General features: G+C 41.6%; 1 protein-coding gene and 1 long non-coding RNA gene across 4 annotated transcripts in view; one reads left to right on the plus strand and one right to left on the minus strand.

Moving 5' to 3' along the window:
* Positions 1-17405, plus strand: part of ADAMTS14 (ADAM metallopeptidase with thrombospondin type 1 motif 14) — a 158405-nt gene extending 141000 nt beyond the window's left edge. For all 3 annotated transcript variants that reach the window (XM_083148484.1, XM_083148485.1, XM_083148486.1), the window contains exons 17-22: positions 2984-3149; positions 6215-6347; positions 7824-8031; positions 10921-11050; positions 12929-13039; positions 14971-17405. In XM_083148484.1, coding sequence (XP_083004610.1) covers positions 2984-3149; positions 6215-6347; positions 7824-8031; positions 10921-11050; positions 12929-13039; positions 14971-15539 — 1317 coding nt within the window. In that variant the 3' untranslated portion in view covers positions 15540-17405. The remainder of the gene's footprint in view (positions 1-2983; positions 3150-6214; positions 6348-7823; positions 8032-10920; positions 11051-12928; positions 13040-14970) is intronic.
* Positions 10706-15276, minus strand: LOC146008801 (uncharacterized). Its single transcript, XR_014444572.1, has 2 exons — positions 15040-15276; positions 10706-11163 (listed from the first exon to the last, which is right to left on the minus strand). It is a non-coding gene; the product is annotated as an uncharacterized LOC146008801 (long non-coding RNA).
* Positions 17406-23031: the final 5626 nt, after the last annotated feature.

Below are 23031 nucleotides of genomic sequence, written 5' to 3' on the forward strand. Positions count from 1 at the left end.
CTGGTGGTTGCCCGTTTACAACTTTATGTATATGCTGCTACAAATTCCCTAGTATATAAATGTGCAAGGGTTGAGACTCCCACTCTCCATACATGCAGCATGAATAGAAGTGTTTGCCCTGTCACTAGTATAACTTGACACTTGCATTGATGCCTCCTATGGTCAGGGCCGCCACTAAAAAAGTTGGTGCCTGGGACTGACCTTCAGTCCGGGACCACAGCGTCACAGCGTCACACACCACCACCCCTCCCCCTTTCCCCCCAATTACCATTACTTACCAGCAGCGGCGGCACAGTACCTCCCTCATTCACGGACGGTCGGGACTCTGGAGTGCAGCCTGCAGAGCGCCGAGCCTCTCTGTATCCTAGGCTCGGCGCTCTGCAGGCTGCACTGTGTATTGTGCGTGCCTGGCGGGGGGGGGCATCGGGTGGGGGAGGCGTTGTGCAGGGGGGGTGGCGCTGTGCCATGGCCCATGACAGCTGTACCCACGGCACCCTCCTGTCGGCAGCCCTGCCTATGGTGTAGAATTAACTGTAATTTTTCATACACAGCCTGTAACATGGCAACTAGCAGATGATTGGATGTTATCGTGCTCACACTCTCTCTCTCCAAGGCTTAGTACATAGACCCCTAAATCCTTGTGAAACTTGATTCCATGGAAATTTTGTGTGGCCTTGTGTCTACTAACAGGCCTGGCCTTCACATAAGTCTGATGAGCACCTATTCTGTTTCCCCTTGCCATAGCTCTGGATAAGGGTATCTTGTTACCCAGGGTACAGTATATGCTCCTTTATTAAAATGACCCTACATAATATTGTTTCCTTAGTAACAACTGATGATTGCAATGTGTAATATAGAATTGTTTGCACCAGAACATCTGCCTGATTATAGGAGAACATGTGCAGTGAATTTCCAAAGTAAAGAAAAACAAACACATGGCATATCATTTTTGCATAAGCTTGAAGAATATAAATAAATGTTTTATGCAATTATCCTAAGTACATTAGGTAACGTGTGGTCACCTATTGTAATATTTTGTGAAATTTATGATATATTTTTCTATTTCGTTCTATAGAGCAGCTCATACTTGTGTATCTACGGATTTTAATTGGGTACTTATACAGTATGTTAGTTGGGCGACCACTATAGTAAGTACGCTCATAACCCCACTATCCATGCCGGCATGGAGTTGATTTTATATAGCGTGGCGAGCGCAGCGAGCCACTAAGCCCGAAGCGTGGCGAGCGGACGCGTAAAACTAAGCAAATAGCTTAGTGGGCGCTCAACTAACATATAAATACCTTTAATTGTGGTTACAGATTTACATTTTGAAGAAAACTAAATAAAAATGTTTTTGTTCCAAAATTAAGTAGACCTTCTATAGACATATGTTTACTGGCCTACATGTGATAGCATAAATGTATAGACATCTCCCTTCCTATCTGTAGCTGCCTGAGGCATATCTGCTTCAGTTTCCGCATATCCTGCTAAATGTACTGAAACGCAATATTCTTTTAATTATAGGTGATACAAGCTATTACAAAGCAGCATCAAAGCATTGCTCCACCACAAATGATTTCACACAGCTGAATCAATATGTATATCTGTTACAAAGCCACGTTTTGAGGAAAAATTAACTTTAGCTTTATCTTCGATAAATAGATATTGATTTTAAAAAGTGTGTGTGATACAGAGAAAAAATCAATAACTAGGCATAGTCAATTCATATTTTAACTATAACACTTTTAAACTGACCACATATTATATAAAGCTTTTTCCAACTGTAATTGTTGAAACTGGAGTTCAACTTTCTTTACACTGATTTTAAAAGGTACTAATAATAGTTGTAATATCCTGTTCAGACAGAAGCTGGGACTTCGACCCTGGTTTTTCCTGCCTTTTGGAACACAGGTTAAATTCCAATCCCAACAAAGTGCCTAGTTTCACACATGAGATGAAAATGCTGGGCAAGCATTTAGAACAGGATTGCCTACCCTCCCGGAATTACCGGGAGTCTCCCGAAAATCGGGTCCCCCTCATGGCCCCCCGGAAGGGTGGGCAATCCTCCCGGAATCAGGGAGACCCCCACTGAGCCCCCCGATCGCGGCATTTAAATGCCGCAATCCGCGGGTCTCAGAGGAGGGGGCGGAGCTAAAACGACACACTCGTGTCATTTAGCCTCGCCCCTCCACGAAAATCAGTGATTTCAACTATTTCCCATAATGGGGGCGGGGCTTAATGACGTTAGAGTCTCCTCTCCGGGCTTCTCCCAGAGAGGAGCATTTGAAAGTCGGCAACCCTGGTTTAGAACCAGACATTTGCATGGCTTAAGCTGGGTCCCTTTTCCGTGTGAAAGAGTCCACTCGGGTCACAATTGCCAGGGCTTCAACCCTGGTTGCGACCTAGTTGGGCGGACACTTTCTCTAAAAGAATGAACCTGTGTTGATCGAGCTTGCCCTGGCATATTTCTGTGTCATTTTCCCTGTCAGAAAGTTGTATAAGAGAACTTACTGTTCCCTTATGCCCCTTATTTGGATGCTTGCAGAGGATTTCTCCTTCCATAAATATGTTAGTAATTTGTTGGTCAAAATGGACCATAGGAAAATCAAACGAGTTAAGAGAGGAATGATTTGGATTTGAGAGGAAAATCAAACGAGTTAAGAGAGGAATGATTTGGATTTGAGTTATTCAAAAAAATCCTTTTCAAGTTGAGTTTGGGATGGACTCTAAACTGGGTGTGGTTCAATAGAGCTAAAGTGAATAAAATAGGCAGTCAATAGTCATATGATCATCTGTCATGCACAGTATATTACATACCATTTAGTACATAGGTAGATATTCATGTAATAATGAAAATTAAGGTTGCACCTTATTTTGTTATTGTACTACATTTGTATTAGCCCTGTGTATTAAAGGCATTGATTATCAATTTTCCAAGTTTTTGCTAGACAATGATTTAGGACTTTGTTATGTTGCCCTGAAGGTTGTGCCCCAGGAGGAGGAACTGAAAAGCAGCTTTACGTATAAATATATTATTCATGAAGACCTCTTACCAATGATCAGTAACAACAATGTACTCCTAGAGGAGATGGATGCTTATGAATGGGCTCTGAAAAGTTGGTCCCAGTGTTCCAAGGCCTGTGGAGGAGGTAAGTTATAAACAAGCCAGAATCATTTTTATGTGGCTCCTATACAAGTACGTTTACAGAATCTCCAACGTGTTTGCCTACAAGGGTATTGGGGTTAAATACAAATAATGTGCCTGATTTTCGTTCACTCGCAAAGCACATTTGGTTTGCTAATGGACAAAACCAAGGGCCTTATTCTGATCGGTGCGGATATTCCCGCATGCGGACGGACCGCCGATGTTGATCGTCTGCGCATGTACAGAGGTCACTCTGCGCATGTGCAGGCGATTTCGCCGCACGGATTCTTTATACGCCGCACAGGGGACGTAGAGGGGCGTGAGGGGCTACTTAGCCTCATTACCCTATGCATCCGCCCCGCGTTTCATGGGCGTTCCCATGCAAACGCGGGGCGTATGCATGGTAATGAGGCCGTGACGCGTGGGTACGGGGCGGGCATCTGACATCGCCGGATGTCAGCTGCCCGCCCCCATACATGATTTCACACGGACAAGTGTCCGTGTGGTCTTGTGTTGCGGGACCTGGTGGAGCGTGCGGCCCTGCATTCGATGTTCGGCGACCATCGAATGCAGGGGCTGCTCCCAAGACGGAGGAGGCGTATCCCCGTCCAATTTCATGCGGATCGCCACATATCCGCGTACGGACGGCAGGTGGCGATCCGTATGGAAGGCGGGGATTCGCCTGCACGGTTGCGGCCGCATATTCTGATCGGGCCGCACCGATCAGAATAAGGCCCCATGTGCACTGCAGGTGGGGCAGATGTGCAGAGAGAGAGAGTTATATTTGGGTAGAGTTTGTACTTCAAACTGATATCTATATTGCAATGTAAAAATAAAGCAGTCAGTATTTATCCTGCACAGAATCAAAATAACTCACCCAAATCTAACTCTCTCTGCACATGAGAGGGCTCATTTCGGACTTGGCACTTGATGTGCCATTTTTTACATGCTATAAAAGCATTACATTTATTGCACGTAAAAGGACTCCTGGGAATCTGCTGGGGGAGTTTAAAGGAAGTCAATTGCGATGCATCGCGGGTGGTTTTTAAATGTCAGCACAAAACTGTGCTGTGGGAGCTTAATGGAATGGGTTTCCATGGCCGGGCAGCTGTATGCAAGGTCAAATCACCAAGTCCAATGACAAGCATCATATGGAGTTTTGTAAAGCACATTGGATTGTGGAGCAGTGGAAATATGGGTACTTATGTAATATCTGGGCTCCCGTTTTTCTTGTGAGACCGCGTCCCCTCGCCACGCTTCGGGCACGGTGGCTCGCTGCGCTCGCCACACTATATAAAATCAACTCCATGCGTAGTTGGATAGTAGGGGTATGAAAAAATGGGGTGCATTTAACATGGGAGCCCAGATAATACATAAGTACCGAAATATGTTCTGTGGAGTGATGAAGCATGCTTCCCTGCTTGCCAGTCAGAGGGGCAAGTCTAGGTTTAGCAGGAGAATGTTACCTACCTGACTGCACTATACTAACTGTGCGGTTTAGAGGAGGAGGGATAATGGTATGAGGCTGTTTTAACGGTTTGGGCTTGGCCCCTTATCTCCAGTGAATAGCAATCTGAATACTTCTGCATACCAAGACATTTTGGACAATGCACAAAGCAAGGACTATGAAGACATGGTTTTGAAGAGTTCAGTGTGGAAAAAGTTGACTGGCCTGCACAGAACCCTGACCTCAACCCCATTTGGGATAAACTAGAACGTAGATTGTGAGCCAGGCCTTCTCATCCAACATCACTGCCTGGCCTCATAAATGCTCTACAGAATAAATGGGCACAAATTCCCACAGAAACACTCCTCACCTGTGCTCCTGTCCTGTTCTTCCCTTCCTCTACTTCATCTTCAGTCTCCTCGACAATTTTGACACCTACTTCTGAACTGATGCTGGTAGTTCTACCAGCTATACCCCTATTTATACTGTATTTTTCAACACACCCTGTACGTTACCTTGCAATTTGTTTTTTTGTTTGCTATGTACGGCGCTGCGGACACTTTGCGGCGCCTTATAAATAAACGTACTACTACTACTATTAAAGTATACTGTATGTATTTAAATACAATGTCATTACAGTCCATGTTGGTGTAAGGGTCAGGCGTCCAAATACTTTTGCCATATACTGTAGTGTACCTATGGCGGTATCCCTACTCTCATAATTCTGACACATTTTGTTTAGCACTGTAACCCTTGCCTTCCCACTAACCCTAACCCACCTCTTCTGCAGCCTAACTCTAATGTCCCCCTCCACAGCCTAACCCTCCCCTCCCACAGCTTAACCCTACCCTCCCCCTTCCAAAGCGTAACCTCACCCTCCTGCAGCCTAACCCTAACTCCACCTATAGCAGCCTAGCTCTAAACTCTCCTACCCGCAGCCTAACCCTACGCCACCCCTCCCCTCCCTGCAGCCTAACCCTAAAGGTTACAGGCGGAATGTGTTGGGAGACCTCTGTTGGTATGGTGACTATTGGCAATCTGACCATTGGAATGTTGACTATATCCCAATAATTTTATCACTCTAGGTGTATTAATGTTTACAGAATCTGGGAATATTGTGGACAAGATGTGGAGGTGCGGAGTAGTGAGGACACGCCCCCCTGAATTATGGCTCTCGGGTGCCCTAATTGCACTCGCTCTGATGTTAGAGCCAATATCAATCATATGTGGCATCTATAGTTATAGCAACAAAAGTTCCACAGATTACGACATAGGAGGAATATATAAAATGAATTGCACAAGTGCGGCATAGTGCTAAATTTACATAAGTACCTGGAGTATTCCTGGTTGCTAGAGATTACAATCTAGCATACCTGTACCTGTATAGCATGACAATAAGCTTTCTCCAGCAAGCTTTATGCGCTTCTACTGTAAAAAGGGATGGGTATGCCGCAGCTACAGTATGCACATAGATTGTCTTTTATTTGTTAAATGGAAACAGTAACTACATTTTACCCATATGAGTGACCCAAAATTTGTATTATTTCGCTTACATCTTAGCGGTCACAAAGAATAATGCATTGGAGTTTTGACTCAACTGTCTTATTTCTATTGTATTATAGGTATTCAGTATACAAAGTATGGATGCCGGAGAAAGGGCGACAACAGGATGGTTCAACGCACTCTTTGCGACAATAATAAAAAGCCAAAACCAATACGTAAACGGTGTAACCTGCATGAATGCTCCCAGCCAGGGTATGAACAAGTTAGTAACGTGACGTGGTCCATACATAAAAAAATGTGTTGTTACCTGTAACATGACAGTTAGGAGCTTATTGGCTGGTATTTTATCTCTCTCCACTAAGTGCTATAAGAAGATAAGCAGTATGAAACTTTCCATATGGGATTATACGCTAAATCGATTATCGGAAACATGGTGGGCATGTTCACCTAAACAGCAACTTTCAAAGTTACCAATTGTAGTGGTTTTGCCCACAGATTTAGATTTAGTGTAGTAATCATCACATAAATTCCTGTATTTGCGTGTGCCTATAGCCAGAGCGTGCCCTCTCTACAACTGGGCATACAGCTTAGAATCAAATCCCTGGTATGTTGTCATGTACCTGCATTACGTTAGTTCCACATGTGCCAGTCCTGATGCTCAACCTAAGTTACAAGTGACCTAATCAATTTGGCAGCACACTGCGTACAGGGCAGATGGGCAAACAAACCAATTACACTGAAGGTTTGGTAGTGTGAGTGTCCAATGAATGTAACACTATGGAGAAATATAAAGCCATGCCTTGTAAATGATGGCCCCTTTAAAAACAAACCCTGAGTTTGGCAGGCATCCAGCACGGCCACTGAACTCGGGTTATTACATTTGCCCAATTATGTCTGTGTGCCCTAAAATGCTGGATATTAATTGCCAGGCAATAGCACCATGCGGAGCTGCGCATCACTAACTCTATGGCCCCTACACACGTAGCGATGCCGGGCATCTTCTGATCTAGTGAGATTGCTTAGAAAATGCCCCTAAATTGCTCCGTGTGTGACATTTGTTTTAGCTGTCCTTGTTCCATTGCAAAAAATTATCATAAAATAATTATCTCAATTATGTGGAGCTATAAACAGTATCCAGGCATTGTTAAACCATTCATTTAAATCCAATATACACCATTGTTTTAAATTTGATATACACAATCTGATATTTACTCCCCTAACCCCAAGCACACTGCTGCAATTGCACTGTGCAGTCACATAGTGGGGTCGGCAGGATGACAAGTGGGCACATTGCTGACAGGATGTGGAGGCCCAGAGTAGTGGGGACACGCCCCCCTGCCTTATGGCTCTTGGGTGCCCCCAAGGCTAAGTCAGTCCTAATTGCACTCATGCTGATGTTAGAGCCAATATCAGTCATGTGTGGCCATCTATAGTTAGATTGGCTCTCTACATCTGGTTATTGCCACTGCTGCCTCAGGAAATCTCCCGAACAGCACTGGTTCACAGGTCAGGTAACATGCATGATATATGAGCCACAGTGACATCATGATTAGATTAGATGTTTATTAATGCTGACGTACAACTTGTTCTTATATATGTCCTGTTGTACTGTTTTGCAAACATGTTATTGGTTTGAACCTATTATATATTAAAAGTACATCTAACAGTAATAGGTAATATAACTAAAAAGGTATAAGAAACAAAGAGCTTGTTTTATTCTGCTTGCAGATGGGTAGCTGATGAGTGGGGAGCATGCAGCAAGACATGTGGAAAACTGGGTGTCCAGATCAGGCTGGTCCAGTGCATACAGCATCTGCAAAATGGAACAAACCGAACAGTCCATACAAAATACTGTACTGCTGAACGTCCAGAACCGAGAAGACCGTGCAACCGTATCTCATGTCCTGCGCAGTGGAGAACAGGGGCCTGGTCACAGGTTAGTTATTGTACAGCAATCATGGCTTTGGTGATGTAACATAATGGCTTTGTGTAATAATGTAACTATTAAATAAACTACAGTATCTATAATTTTATTTAAAAAAAGACCATTGAAGACAATAGGATGTTCTCTGTTAAAGAACTACTGGTTATATTTGCAAATATACCTTGAAAAGTTTTAGACTCTTGTCAGGGGTGTATTTAGAAAGGAGGGGGAATGAGTACAGTTTCCGTCTGAGCCCCCTCCTCTCGTCAACAGAACACTGGTGTCTCCGCCCTGCAGACTAGAGAGGAGGGGGCTCAGATTTAACTTACTATCATTTGCAAGACTACAGTAGGTCATATGGTGAAATGGTGAAGCTGCGATTTTCCCAGTGATTTTCCTACTGCGCATGCATGAAACACAAGGAAAAAGGCTGCTGTGGCATTTTCCAGATTATGTGTGCAGCATTTCTCTGGTCTGTGGTGTGTCACTCTGGAGAGGTAAATATATCTTTAAAATAAATGGGTACACAGTGTGGGGCCCCTTAGACCCAGGGCCCTTGTGCACCACACATTCTGCACCCATTATAGATACACCACTGACTCTTTTAATATCTATGGATATTTGCATTAGCATTGGGGTATTGTATAAAGAGAAAATCTTTTGTCAGATCTATAGGAGAGGAGATGTGCACATGCCTGCTAAGCTTGCTTTTAAGTGGTATAGTCTGACATTTTGGTCTAATGCCTCTGTCTCTTTGGGTTGCCAAATTGATTGCCTTTTCAGTCTGCCTTGAAAATCAAGTCCATTATATCACAGAAAATCAGGTTTAATTAGAATGAGTTTAATATAATAATTATAATTAATTTATTTAGTTATTTAGCCACCACAAGTGACAAAGAAAATGTATACAGTATTGGCATCAGCCGGTGTGTACCAGCAATATGACTGTGAATGATGCCGTTCACAGACATATTGGGGGTTATTATTCTAGTTCACTCCTTCTGGCAAATTCCTTCTTAGATGGACAAAACCATGTGCACTGCAGGGGGGCAGATGTAAAATGTGCAAAGAGAATTAGATTTGGGTGAGGTTTTATTTCAAAGTGAGATCTATTTTGCAGTTTAAAAATAAAGCAGCCAGTATTTTCCCTGCACAGAAACAAAATAAGTCACCCAAATCAAATTCTCTCTGCACATTTTACATCCCGCCCCCCCCCGCAGTGCAGATGGTTTTGTCCATCTAAGAAAAAATTTGCCAGAAGGAGTGAACCAGAATAACCCCCATTGTGTAACACAGATAACGGCCGATATATTGCCACATTGTGCTGTGTCAGGACTGAAACTAAGATTTTCATCACACAGAGCAAGGCAATAATTTGACTGCGCTCCATCCCCCCCTGCATACATGTATGGGTATCACATCCAGCAGCCGGTGCATGTGACTCCAGATCAATTGATATAAAAAAGAATTAAAAGAAGCTATAACACAATTGTTAGAAGATATACTGTACCAATCGGTGTGACCTGATAATAAATATGTTTGCTGTAGTATGGTTATCTGCCCTTGAGTGCAAAACAATTGAGCGATTTAGTATTATACTTGTAAATATAAAAAAAGATTTTCTAGCAAAGACAGAAGGTCCATATACAAATTAAGGTCAGTTATGTAACCATTGTATTTTATTTGTCCCTCATAGAATATGGACATCATCACTCTGTACTGTGAGTTTTGGAATGCTGTCCATAGCCATGTAATTGTGCGAAGATGCGGTTAGCATCCAGGCAAATGGGATGCCATCAGTCTGAATACTGTCACTGACATCTTGACTAGCGATCAGAAAAACAGTACCATAATGCCATCATTGATGATTATGCCAATGCCAGATTTTGATTGGCGGTGGATTAGGGTCAGGTACTTAGAAAGGGGGTGTTAGAGTTAAACCGTGGGGCGAAGAGTTAGGTTTAAACAGCAGGGTAGGAAGGTTAGAGTTAGGTGCTATCGAGGAGGGTTAGCCTTAAGCACTAGCGAAAAGGGTTTACCTGCACATGTATGCGAAAGTCACAGTATCACCACCATCGGTTATCTGTATGTATTCCATTGGATGATCTGCATACAGACGATTATATATATACTTCCTGCAAATGAATAAAGTAAAATGTGCAACTGAATACTAGATGTTTTGACCATATGCAGATAATACATTTCCTTATCATGATTGATCACGCTGCTAGCATACCCGAGGGTACTATTCGTTTTCAGTAAGGGGCAATCAAAGTAATGAATACTAGATGATTTAACAAGCTATGTATCCCATAGCACTGTTCCAGATAGTTTTGGGGCCAATTTCATAACAATAAAAATATAACTCATCGCAAATTGAGTTCATTGTGTGTGTGTGTGTCAAGCTTCGCTGTGCTTATGCTTGGTATCTGGCATGCCTTTTGTTAGACGAGCCATACGGAAATATATTATATTACCAGAAATAATTTTGGGACCCGTGCACCGGATGTTATTTTGTTTTTAATCTTATGTTTTCTGTAACTCTTGAATTTACTTTAATTTAGTTTATCTAAAAGCCAGTCACAGATGCGTAATTTTCTCACAGACGTCAAGGCGGCCTCAAATCATGAAGAAGCAAGAAAGTAAATATTTAGGTGAAATAAGAACAACTCTGCCAAACACAAAGTGCATGTGCTCTGCTAACAGGCCTTTTCCATTTATGTTTATTATTTTGAATTTATTTCTGAGACTCAAGGGAGGTTGTGGTGCATCTGTTATCTGTTTGTAAGAAACCAGTGACTTGGAAGACTCTGACATCCTGCCTTCACAGAAGGAAATCTCTACACTTCCTCAAGCTGTGTAGGTCTTTCTTGATTGATGTCATCTGATTGGCTTTCACAGTGCTCATCGAGCTGTGGCGAGGGCATCCAGCAGCGCCAAGTGGTGTGCAAAGCGACTGATAACGTTATCGGACAGTGTGATGGTGAAAAGCCCGAAACGATCCAAGTCTGCAAGATGGCTCCCTGCCCAGGTACAGTAATAAGATGCATCGCTGAAACTTGGCTATTACTCTGGTTGGACCTGTACAACTGTTCTGAAAATGTCTCTATGTTGTTTTATGATCTCCTGATATTGGGCGTTATCCTGTTTTTTGGGGGGAAGTCAAGGCAGATTGTTAAAACCACAATGAAATTTAAAACAGCTCTGGGTGCTCAGCTTCTTTATTTAAACATACATATGGTGAATGTAATAAACAGACAATGGTTTAATAGTTGGAAGAGTCACAGACAAAAGAGGGAAATTGAATCATTTTCAAAAGTGTTACAAATATAGTAAGGCTCAGTGCCAGCGGCAGCTGCAGTGTCAACCACACAGTGCAGGAGAGGGGGCCTCTTAGCATATATAAACATACATGTAATGCCGTGTGTAATATATGTGCTAGTTGATTATAATGGGGAGTAACAAGTTTGTGTAGCGGAAGGTGGGGCTAGTCGTTACAGAGGCAAGTTGTTACAATGAGTCTTAAACCACACTCATGTCATGCAGTGGCTCGTGCAATTGGGAACAAGTTAGAATATTTAACCATCAGTGCTCAGCAAAACAGCGCTAACGCAGATATGTTTATGTAATAGATAGCTAGACAAAGTCCTTTTTCTTGTTCCAAAGTAATATTTTGCATCTATATTTGAAATCATATCTTGGATGGACTGTTACAGGTAAGGATTTATTATTCATATTGTTTGAATCACAGTCCGTAAGTGTATTTTTTATCATTGTTATAATTGTGAGTTGAAGTATGGATATTAAACTGTGGCCATCTTAGATATGTGATGTCACTTGGGGCAAGTTGTTACTTGTAACAGCATGCCCCATTGTGCTACATAGCTCTAAGCTTTTAGAATTATGGAACAGGGACTCCTGCACGTGGCTTTCCTGTGCTTTCCAAAAAAGGGGTGTGGCCATGAAAAATGCCAGCCACACCTATATCTGTCATCACTATGGGGGCATTCCCAGCAATTTGTGAGCTGCTTGCATGTCCCATGAAATTTGGGAGGTATGGTGATACCATTTTTACAATTCTTTTTCAGTTGAGGTGTTTTTCTTTTCTGTATACTGTAGGTTCGCCATAGTTAGAAGTTAGAAATTATAATAAGAAAACAGACAGAGGTACAATACCTGAAATTACCTATCAGACGGCAACAAATTATGTAATTAATAGAATTTTTTTTTTTTAAGAAAAGCAGCTGATTTTCATCAAATTAATTTCTTGACAATACACAGTATACTGTATGAAGTGAAAAGAGAAATTTGTAGGAGCTGACGTCATACACTTTCCCTAAAACTAGAAGCGAGGGGCAGTGGGGCGGCCCATTAGCATATGGGAATGCCCAGCATTTCAAGTTGGCATCACTGGATGTCAGCTGCCTGGCCACTTCCCTCAGAGTGCAAACGCACATCTAAGGTTGCTCTGAGATTGGAAATTTACTAAGATTGGAGTTCTATTTCACATGAGATGTTGGTATGGGTAACCAATCAGAATTATTTAGCACCTTCTAGAACAGTGGTAGCCAACTCCAGTCCTCGAGAACTACCAACAGTTCACATTTTCCAGACAACCAAGCTGCTGCACAGGTGAACTCATTACTGACTGATACATTTTAAAAGATCCACAGGTGGAGCTAATTACTTCACCTGTGATTCTGTGAGGAGATCTGGAAAACATTAACTGTTGGTAGCTCTCGAGGACTGGAGTTGGCTACCCCAGGTCTAGAAGATAACAGTATAACATATAGGTTGCTCATAGCCACATCCCATCTCAAATAGAACTGAAACAGAACTTCCACCTTATTAAATTTCCCCCATAGATTCTAAAATATGTATTAATGTTTTTATTTTGTGGTTTTTCTAGGAAAATCTCCAGGACTTGCACAACAGGCAGAAACTAGTGACTTCATTACTCCAAAATCACCATGGATTCCACCTCAAAACTCTCCAAAAAATCCTGTCAACAAAATATCAAGTAAGTTCAGTATGGAATCCAATACAGTTGCAGTAGAAAGTGATATACTATAGTGGAGTAAACAGATTAGCATGAAATAATGTCTTATTATGCATGGAATATCTGCTGATTATCAGATGTAAATTACATTTATTTAAATTTAAGAAAAGAAGGAACGTGTCAGTAGTGCTCATTCTCTGGAATATTAGGAGGGAAAAGGAGAAATTAAGGGAGTGGCGGCAAACACTATAGATAGACACATGGGTTATCATGGTAGGGAACACCAAATTAGACAGAACAAGGTTGAATTAGTGGTTAAATAAATATGTTGAGGATGTACTTGAAGAAATAGATGTTAGAGGAGAGTCTAATAGAAGGATAGTATTCCATAGGTAGGGGGCAGCCCTGGAGAAGTCTTGGAGTGACAGACTTTGAAAGTTATGGTGAGAAGTTTAAACGGTATCCTGTAGTGGAGGAACTAGAAGTGAGGGGAGGCAGAGACAATAGCATAATAGAAAGAACAGTTGTATTAAGAAGAGATCGGAGAAGAAAGAGCCAGTTTAGGGTAAGACCAGCATGAAGAAGGTTTCATTAGTCTCGTCAAGAATTGATGAGAAATGTTTAGATGGAAGTCGCTGAGCTCCGTCTTGGACATTTTAACATTTTTATTATTATTACCAGTTATTTATATAGTGCACACATATTCCGTAGAGCTTTACAGAGAGAATATTTTGAACATTCACATCAGTCCCTGCCCCAGTCGATCTTACAACCTATATTCCCTACAGCATGTACATGCACACATTCCTTCTTGAATTAATTTTGTTGGAAGCCAATTAACCTACCAAAATATTTTTGGATTGTAGAAACCGGAGTACCCTGAGTAAACCCATGCAGGCACGGAGAGAATTTACAAACTCACCGTTAGGGCCATCGTGAGAATCGAACCCATGACCTCAGAACTGTTAGGCAGTAATGCTAACTTTTGGGACATCTAAGAGGAGATAGCAGACAATGTCATATTTGTGGGTTATTTTTCTCCAGGATTCTTTGAATAACATTTTTGTGCTGAGAAAATGGGGAAAATTCTCAGCTTTTAGAAAATGGGCGCTCGGGGTATAAAAATGACTTGTACTCCCCTGTTTGGATGGTATGTCACAGTGAGTCTCCTCGATCCGTTTTTCACAGTGTGGATTGTATGAAATGACAAAAGGGAGGGAGAAGGAGGGCAAATCCCCTCGTGTAATACAGTTGTTACAGCCAAATTCTACTGTCTACCACAATATAATATTATATTCAGTGGTTCGCATAATCCCATGAGATAATGTGTTGGGGTATTAACCCCTTTTCATCACACTCACAATAAATTGTACTGTAAACACACACGTAGCAATCCTCAGGGCAAGATCAAATAATAATAATATTGTGGGGTATCCACCCCTAATCAAATTACTCACACAGAGCTATCTGACAATAGCGTGTCTGGTGGGTCTTTTAACTCCTCCTCTGACTCGTTCCAACCTTTGTAAGATGCTTTTTGTATCACAAATGTAAAACGACCAGATGTATACTATGATTTAAAAACATATGTATCCTTTATTCCAAAATATCAAACAACAATTGAAATGTGGACCAAAAGGAAAAACACTTAGCTGGGTAATACCAGGCTGGGCTGGAAGGTGTGAAGTAGCCTGGACAAAAAATGGGGCCCCGTCTTATGTCCAGGTGAATGGGTCAAGTCCGGACTGGTGTACCAGTCAGTGTGTCCTAAGGTCCTCCTGTAGAGAGCTCCCACCTCTGAGGGACTGAGCGAATTATTCTCTGTAAATGTGTGCACTATATACATTTTATAAATCAGGTTATGTGTAAGGAAGCTGTAAGGACTTCTTTGATTCTACATAGATGAAATGAAAGGCATAATCAAACAATTATTTGCTTTCTTCCTTCCACAGAAGACTCATGCCAAGGAGACAAGTCCATTTTTTGTCAGATGGAAGTCTTAGCCCGCTACTGCTCCATACCTGGATACAACAAGTTGTGTTGTGAATCATGTGGTAAAAAGACAATTCCTACCATCTTGCCTCCAAGTTCAGAGCAGGCAGCATCAGGACTCCGAGCACCTGAAGGTGCAGTGTTGCCTAGCAACATCCCATCAGTAACTCTCGTCCCAACACTGGTGAGTGTTTTGACTGAATCTTCATCACGTAGCAACCTTATGGATGGTCCAGTGCCTGCCCTTGGAGTGCCTCAGAGCTTAGTAGCCGACAATACTACCATGGGAATTTCATCTTTGCAAGTGTCAGGAAATAATACCTCGGGAGCAGATGTTGGAAAGCAACAGCTATCTGATACTCACAGCGGACCAGTGGAGAATCCTAGCACATTGTTCAATAAAACTTCAGTAAGCAGACAAAGCAGGGTCAGCGCACTGTCATCCTCTGATGTAATAAGACGAAGAAGGGAAGATATAGAAGAAATATACACTGGTTCCAATGTACAAAGCACCTCAGTGTTTACATGAGCCCCAGTACACAAATCACAGAGGACCTGAGCAGCGTCAGTGGGAATAGACTATGTTGAAGTAAATCTAGTAAAGGCTTTTTTTTTTTGCATTTTGTCTGCAGCACTTTTCCAGTCATTGAAAAATGACATCAGATTTTAATGCTAAAATTATGATAAAACCTTTGGGCCTTAAGTTGCCATGCCCAGTTTTGTTACCTCACAGTGCAGCGTGAATGCACTTTATGTTGTCATAAGGGTGCTACCAACTGGGTTCAGAACAGAAGAAATAGAAAGTATTTCCGTGCATATCACCTCAGTTTTAGTGCTTTTCCTTCATATTTTTCTGGCCTACAAAGAAGATGGTGCTTTATTGAGTTTAGATTAGGTTCTACATGTACATGGTGCTATATTTCGATCTGTTTTCTGTACCTTAGTGATACTGAGGACTTTGCAGTGAACTGCAGTGAAATATTTTGGTTTTAAAAAGCTCTGTAAGCCTTTTTCATATGGTAACAAAATATGATGCTTACTGTATTTAAGGTTTTCTCTGCTAATCTATACATTGGTTTTCATATATTCAGTTGATTTAGTTGTACTATGTTAATTAACCCTACTTATCGGTGGCCTTACGTTACTGCATAAACGTATACCATCTGTTGCTGCTACTAGATAAACTATCAAATAACAATTTGAGGGAACGATTGTTACATAGCCAGCATTTCCGTTGCAGAAACTATGATAACCTTCAGAAGACACCTCTCCATTTTTGTGTTTATAATCCATTTTAAATAGAATTTACACCTTTTATCGATGATACAGTATGTCAAACATTGTCATTGGTAGTGTGTGATAATGTCTCATAATAGTTCTAAGGCCAGTTCTGTATGTCCCTGCATCCTGTATCCCAGCATTCAATGCTTTCATTTCCTGTAAGCCTTACAACAACAAGGTGTTCAGTTTTGTTATTCCATAGCAACAGCCACCGTGTTTTCTGGTATAACGATGCGGCACAGTCATTTACAGTAATTGGCAGATAGAAATGTGGATTCTTGTATCAGCAATTGCAGTATACCTATTTAGATGAAAAAGCAAGGGCATAACTACCATAGGTGCAAGGGGTGCAGCTGCTATGGGGCCCAGAGCTGAAGGGGGCCCATATTTACTGTCTAAGTAATATGTTTTACATACATTTATCACCATCAGTTGCTAAATAGGGGGCCCTTACAAACTTTTGCTATGTGGCCTACGAATATCTAGTTACGCCCCTGTGAAAAGGTACAGCACTCCTCTTACTTGTAAAATGTACATATGCTTTCTTAAATATTTTAACGTTATAATGTGCACTCATCAGTCATGCACAGTGTTAAAGGCCATTTTGTGCCACACGCCTCTGTAATGTCAGTAATTCCCACATGATAGCTGCTTACATTCTATGTAGACCTCTGGTACACTGTACACTGTAATCTGCCACTGCCACATTCTCCTGTAGCTCAGTCTCTTGATGCCCAGGAGACATTGTACTGATCCCATATGCTACATGGCACATTTCTCCAATAATCCATACACCTTTTTAGCATATCCAGTCAGTTTGTTATCTTACTGCTTAGTTTATTGGGAAGAAGACATGTGAATGCTCTGCTTTTGCTTGCTCTGACCTCACCGTCATGGTCAGTTGTTACTGTACATTAGATGAGCAGCCGTTTCATACAATTGGGCAGATGTATTAAGCTTTAACAAGAGATAATTCAAGGGTGATAAAGAGAGATAAACATCCATCCAATCACCTGCTAACTGCCATGTTACAGGCTGTGTTTTAAAAAAGTCAGTAAGGAGCTGATTGGCTGGGCGTTTATCTCTCTTTGGGCGGGATGTATTAATATACATCGCCGCCCTTCGCATGGCAGCCGCCGCCGCGATGCTGACGCATATGTACTAACATATGCGGCTAGCATCGGGTTGCGGTGACGGAGACCCCCGCGATACCTGCAGGGGTCTCCGTCACCTCCCGGCGGCTGCCAGCTTCCCCCTGCGTCTCCTCCTCCCCCCTGAAGCCGGATGTCCTCCCGGCTGTGACACCAGGGGGAGGAGGAGATCAAAGGAGGACGGGATGGGGGGAGGCGCGCGGACGGCGGACAGCGAAAGAAGCCCATAGGCTTCGGTGGCGATACCCTGCCTAGCGAAAACGGGGCGGATGGGTATTGATACATAGGAAAATGCGGTAAAACGGGTGTTTTACCGCATTTTCCCTTTAGTACATCCCGCCATATATTGCCCTTGCATTTATCTCTTGTTAAGGCTTAATACATCTGCCCAATTATTTTGCTTTCTTGTCTGTGAATCTTTTATTCAAAAGGTGGTGGGGGATCGTCACAGGCTCAAGTATGGATTTATATAAGTAACAAGAATTCTGAATACCAACATAAGACCAATGTTTGGACAATAATTGTCTTAGGTACTCGGTTGGTGGTGCTCCCAAAAAGGTTCAGCAACAAAGCTGTATATAGTGTAAATGTCCAAAAGAGGGGACAAAGGAAGAACAAGACAGGGTTTTGGGGCACGCTTAAATGAAAATTAGAAAAATAAGGTAAATGGCAATAGAATTAATATATAACTTTTAGTAAATTTCACTTAAAATACGTATGCACGTCAAAACGGCGGCGTCAAGAATATGAGAATTGTAGACAACAGACGATATGTCAAGACTACAAGACAAAAACAATAAATGTTAAATAACAATAAAATATTATTAAATTATTTACTATAATAGTAAGTAATGATCTCTGCTGGTTGGCGAAGATTCTTAACACCTGGGGGACCACCCCCAATTTGGTGGGACGTCAGAAAATAGAATAGTATGGTATAATGCTCGTATATCTCACTGATTGATGTGAATTAGTAGTAGGTAGTCAGAGAGGAAGTAAAGGAAGGAGAAAGAAGAATAGGACAGTGGTCCTTACTGGGGTGTCTGATGTTGTATAATCACCTGATGCTGATACGACACCAAATATTCCCCATCAGTCCCCCAATGGGTACTGATCTGGCCAATGACTGTTTAGCTGCTGAGATCAGACGAGATCAGGTGGCTCAGTGATGTATGGTCGTATACTCTATCTGGCGGAAGCAACACAGGGATTGCATGTTGGACCGACAGACACTTCTGCTTTCCAGATGGAGGATAGCAGAAGGACCTGTTAAATTGCAATACTCTCAATACCTGTCATCTCCATTACTCATCACTCTCTCATCCATGGTCAAGACTAGACCCATCCTGCAATACTTCACGTAACAGGCTGTGGTTTTTAGCTGCCCCTGGAAAGCAGAAGTGTCTGTCGGTCCAACATGCAATCCCTGTGTTGCTTCCGCCAGATAGAGTATACGACCATACATCACTGAGCCGCCTGATCTCGTCTGATCTCAGCAGCTAAACAGTCATTGGCCAGATCAGTACCCATTGGGGGACTGATGGGGAATATTTGGTGTCGTATCAGCATCAGGTGATTATACAACATCAGACACCCCAGTAAGGACCACTGTCCTATTCTTCTTTCTCCTTCCTTTACTTCCTCTCTGACTACCTACTACTAATTCACATCAATCAGTGAGATATACGAGCATTATACCATACTATTCTATTTTCTGACGTCCCACCAAATTGGGGGTGGTCCCCCAGGTGTTAAGAATCTTCGCCAACCAGCAGAGATCATTACTTACTATTATAGTAAATAATTTAATAATATTTTATTGTTATTTAACATTTATTGTTTTTGTCTTGTAGTCTTGACATATCGTCTGTTGTCTACAATTCTCATATTCTTGACGCCGCCGTTTTGACGTGCATACGTATTTTAAGTGAAATTTACTAAAAGTTATATATTAATTCTATTGCCATTTACCTTATTTTTCTAATTTTCATTTAAGCGTGCCCCAAAACCCTGTCTTGTTCTTCCTTTGTCCCCTCTTTTGGACATTTACACTATATTGTCTGTGAATCTGAAATATGTGTTAATGCAAAAGCCGAATCAGTGTAATTGAATTAACATTTAAACCAGTTGATGTGAATGTTTATACTTAAGAAAGTATTTGTGCCAGACATGTTTTATTAAAATGTAAAGGCACATAAGCAGATGCCAGTGGGAAACAATTTAAATACGTTCAACTGAAGAAGTCATTTGTATACCTCTATGTCAGTGGTGGGCAACAGACACACACTTGACCTGGGTAAGTTGCCCTCTTTGATTCAGTTCCTACTGTATCTGACATTTAATAAGTGCAGTGCATTTATATCATGTTGATTGCATGCGAGTCTATGTTTGTATAGTGATGGTCTTCTCACCACTTTACTAGCAAGCCAATTGTTAAGTTTACGTTGGCTGCATGAGTGCTTCACGCTGGTTCTGTTCTCTGTTGGGACCAATGGCTACAAGTAAGGCAGCTGATAAAATATGTTGCCATCACTGCTTAGTTACAGGGGCAGCCAACTCTGGTCTAACAGTTCTTGATTTCCAGGCCATCTGTGGATCAGTAGAATGTGTCAGTTAGGAATGAATGCAGCAAAGGTTTGAAAATGTGACAGTAATGACTGCACCTGTGCCCCAGCTAGGTGGTCTGGAAAATGTAAACTTTTGGAAATCTCCAGGACCGGGTTGGCTACCCCTGGAAGACTTAGTATTTTCTTATGAACTGATAGAACAGATGACCTTTAACTAAAGCTGGGTACACACTTGATCAAACTCCAGACAAGACTGTTGGCAAAATTCTTGTGGGAACTTGGTCATAGATACAACATTCCTGTGTGCGTACCCACCTATCCAATGTTGCTGCTATCTCCAGATTGCATCTGCTAGCAGGTGTGCATCACCGTAGACACTCTTCCAATCTTTGGCAGACCAATGGCTACTCACAGTCTAACACATACATGTGTGTACCCAACTTTAAACTTCTCTTACCTCAAGGCAGTGGCAATTCTGAATATAAACTTGTTTTCCATGAAATCCAGTCTTTCTTTGTCTTAGGCAGCATGCTATCTGCTTTAAAGACACCCCCTTCAAATATGAAAAATTGTATTCTACTCTGCCATGCTTTGTTTTAGCTGAAATATATATATATGCAATTACAACATCAGCTGTATTTAGGGCAAACAACTAGCTACAAATCAGGCTTGAATGAAATAGTTGGTGTTGTTATCTTACTACAGATTTTGTACGTTACATTGATTGTGTTTGTTAGTTCAGCTCATTGTGTTACACAGGGTCCTACACACTACCTCTGGGATAAAGACTTGCTTAATAATTAGATATACTAGGGTGCTACAGTAGCTAATAGATTATCAGGCTGGACTTTTACACATACATATAAATGCATTTGAAATGCGTATGCTGTCAGTTTGATACTTGGAAATAAAACTCTTCAGGCTATAGGATATTTTTTATGCAGTACATGTACAGGGAGTACTTGATGGCCATGTTGTTATGATTGCTTCTATTTTAGAGTGCCTTGATATTTCTCCTTTCTTTCTCTATGCTTTCTACAGCTATGGATAAATTACAGGTTGAGTCTCCTTAATTTGTATGTTCTAAAATCCAAAATATGCTGAAAACTGTAGTTTTCCGGATGGCCATGACATCACCTGTAGATGTGTCATCTGATATCTACAATATATGACTTGGGGCATGGGATTGGCTTGGCAGCCATTCTGAGTGTCAGCAGGCGTGGAGAAATGTGGCTTCATTACAACCTGCACTCCACTACTGCATCGGATCCTTCCGCTGCACCTGATGGTCCATCCCGTGGCTCTCCAGGGAACATCCCATACCCAACTCATATGGTCCCTCTCCTGCTGTAGCTGCCTCCGCTCCCCCACACTGCAATTCCAACATCTCCCAAAATCTTAAATGCTTCTGGTTCCAAGCATTTCAGATATCGGAGGCTCAACCTGTACTTAAAAAATATATATAATACTGAAAACATACTTTTCTTTAGATGCAGTATTTGTACCATTATTCGGTATCTGTGTCTTTTTCACTTGAGTGTAGAAATATTTTTTCCAGCAGAGGAATACAGTTCTATGTCAAGCACTGACATTTACCAATGTTATTGAGTGCTATTGCTGATTCAGATGTATAATTTGTATAAATCTATATGGCGCTAGTACTATATGTATAAAGAAGACAGAGAAATATGTAAGTGTGAACTTCATTACTCCAGAACTTGTTTTTTTAATTCTAAGTATAAGTATAAAATATCCACATTTTCTTAAACTGTTATGATTTGTTCATGGCTGTATATATTTTCAAACAAAACCCCATCAACGTTTTTGGGGGTATTCAATTAGGCGCAGCCAGGCACTTAACCCAGGAGCTATCATTATTATTTTCACGTTAGTGTGCCCTTACCGCAGGGAACAATTGAATAGCTCCAGGCACTTATCCCAGGAGCTAAACCCCCATTTTGTCTTGTACTCCAGTTAAAGCAGGGTTGCCGACTTTAAGATTCTCCTCTCCGGGAGAAGCCCGGAGAGGAGAGTTTCAGCAGCCGCTCAGGGGGCGGGGCTTACGAGTGACATCACTAAGCCCCGCCCCATGCTGGTAAAGCAGGGAATTCACGTATCTCCGTGGAGGGGGCGGGGCTAAAATGACGCGATTGTGCCGTTTTAGCTCCGCCCCCTCCTCTGAGACCCGAGGATTGCGGCATTTTAATGCCGCGATCCGGGGGACAGCGGGGGTCCCCCCTGAATCCGGGAGGGTTGCCCACCCTTCCGGGGGGCCGGGAGAGGGTCCCGATTTTCGGGAGACTCCCGGAAATTCCGGGAGGGTCGGCAACCCTGAGTTAAAATACACATTTATTTCTCACTTATTTCCTTTTTTGTTAATATTTAGCTTTAACGTAATCACTATACCAGAGCTCCCGTAAATTGTGGCTACAAAGCAATGTGTAACAAAGCATTTCTAAAGCAATATTAAAATTGTTAATAGATATTTTTTCCAGCTATTTACATAGCTAAATGTGCCTAAGTGTAAACCATTCTAAAGCAATACCCCCTCCCCCCTAGTCTTCCCTGAGTGTATTATTCACCAACCTGAATTGAATTGGCTCCTTTGAATTCACTTGCTTTTTATATACTGTAGTAGAGGTTTGATTGCTGATGATAGTAAATGTATTAGACCTGGCACACAAAAAAAAAAGAAACATTAATTTGACTTCACAATTTAAGGCATCTTTCCTATAAGTCGCCACCAAAGAATTTATGCAGATGCTAGTATACCATAAATATTTTTTATTTTTGAAACGTTGAATGCTAAATTTATAGTATAAAAAACCTGAAAAAAAAAACCATTTAGTATATTGTAAAAAAAAAAAAAAAACATCCTTTGCATTTGTTTACAGCACCAAAAATGTTTTTAGGACAGACACTAGGGTTTTTACAGACTGAAGTGTCTTAGGCACATGGGATGGTATTTTTAATGATTGGAGTCTGTACACAATGTAAACATACAAGCATTCATATGTATCCA

Source organism: Crinia signifera, chromosome 6, assembly GCF_055691185.1.
Source record: "Crinia signifera chromosome 6, ASM5569118v1, whole genome shotgun sequence".
In the NCBI taxonomy this organism is placed as follows: domain Eukaryota; kingdom Metazoa; phylum Chordata; class Amphibia; order Anura; family Myobatrachidae; genus Crinia; species Crinia signifera.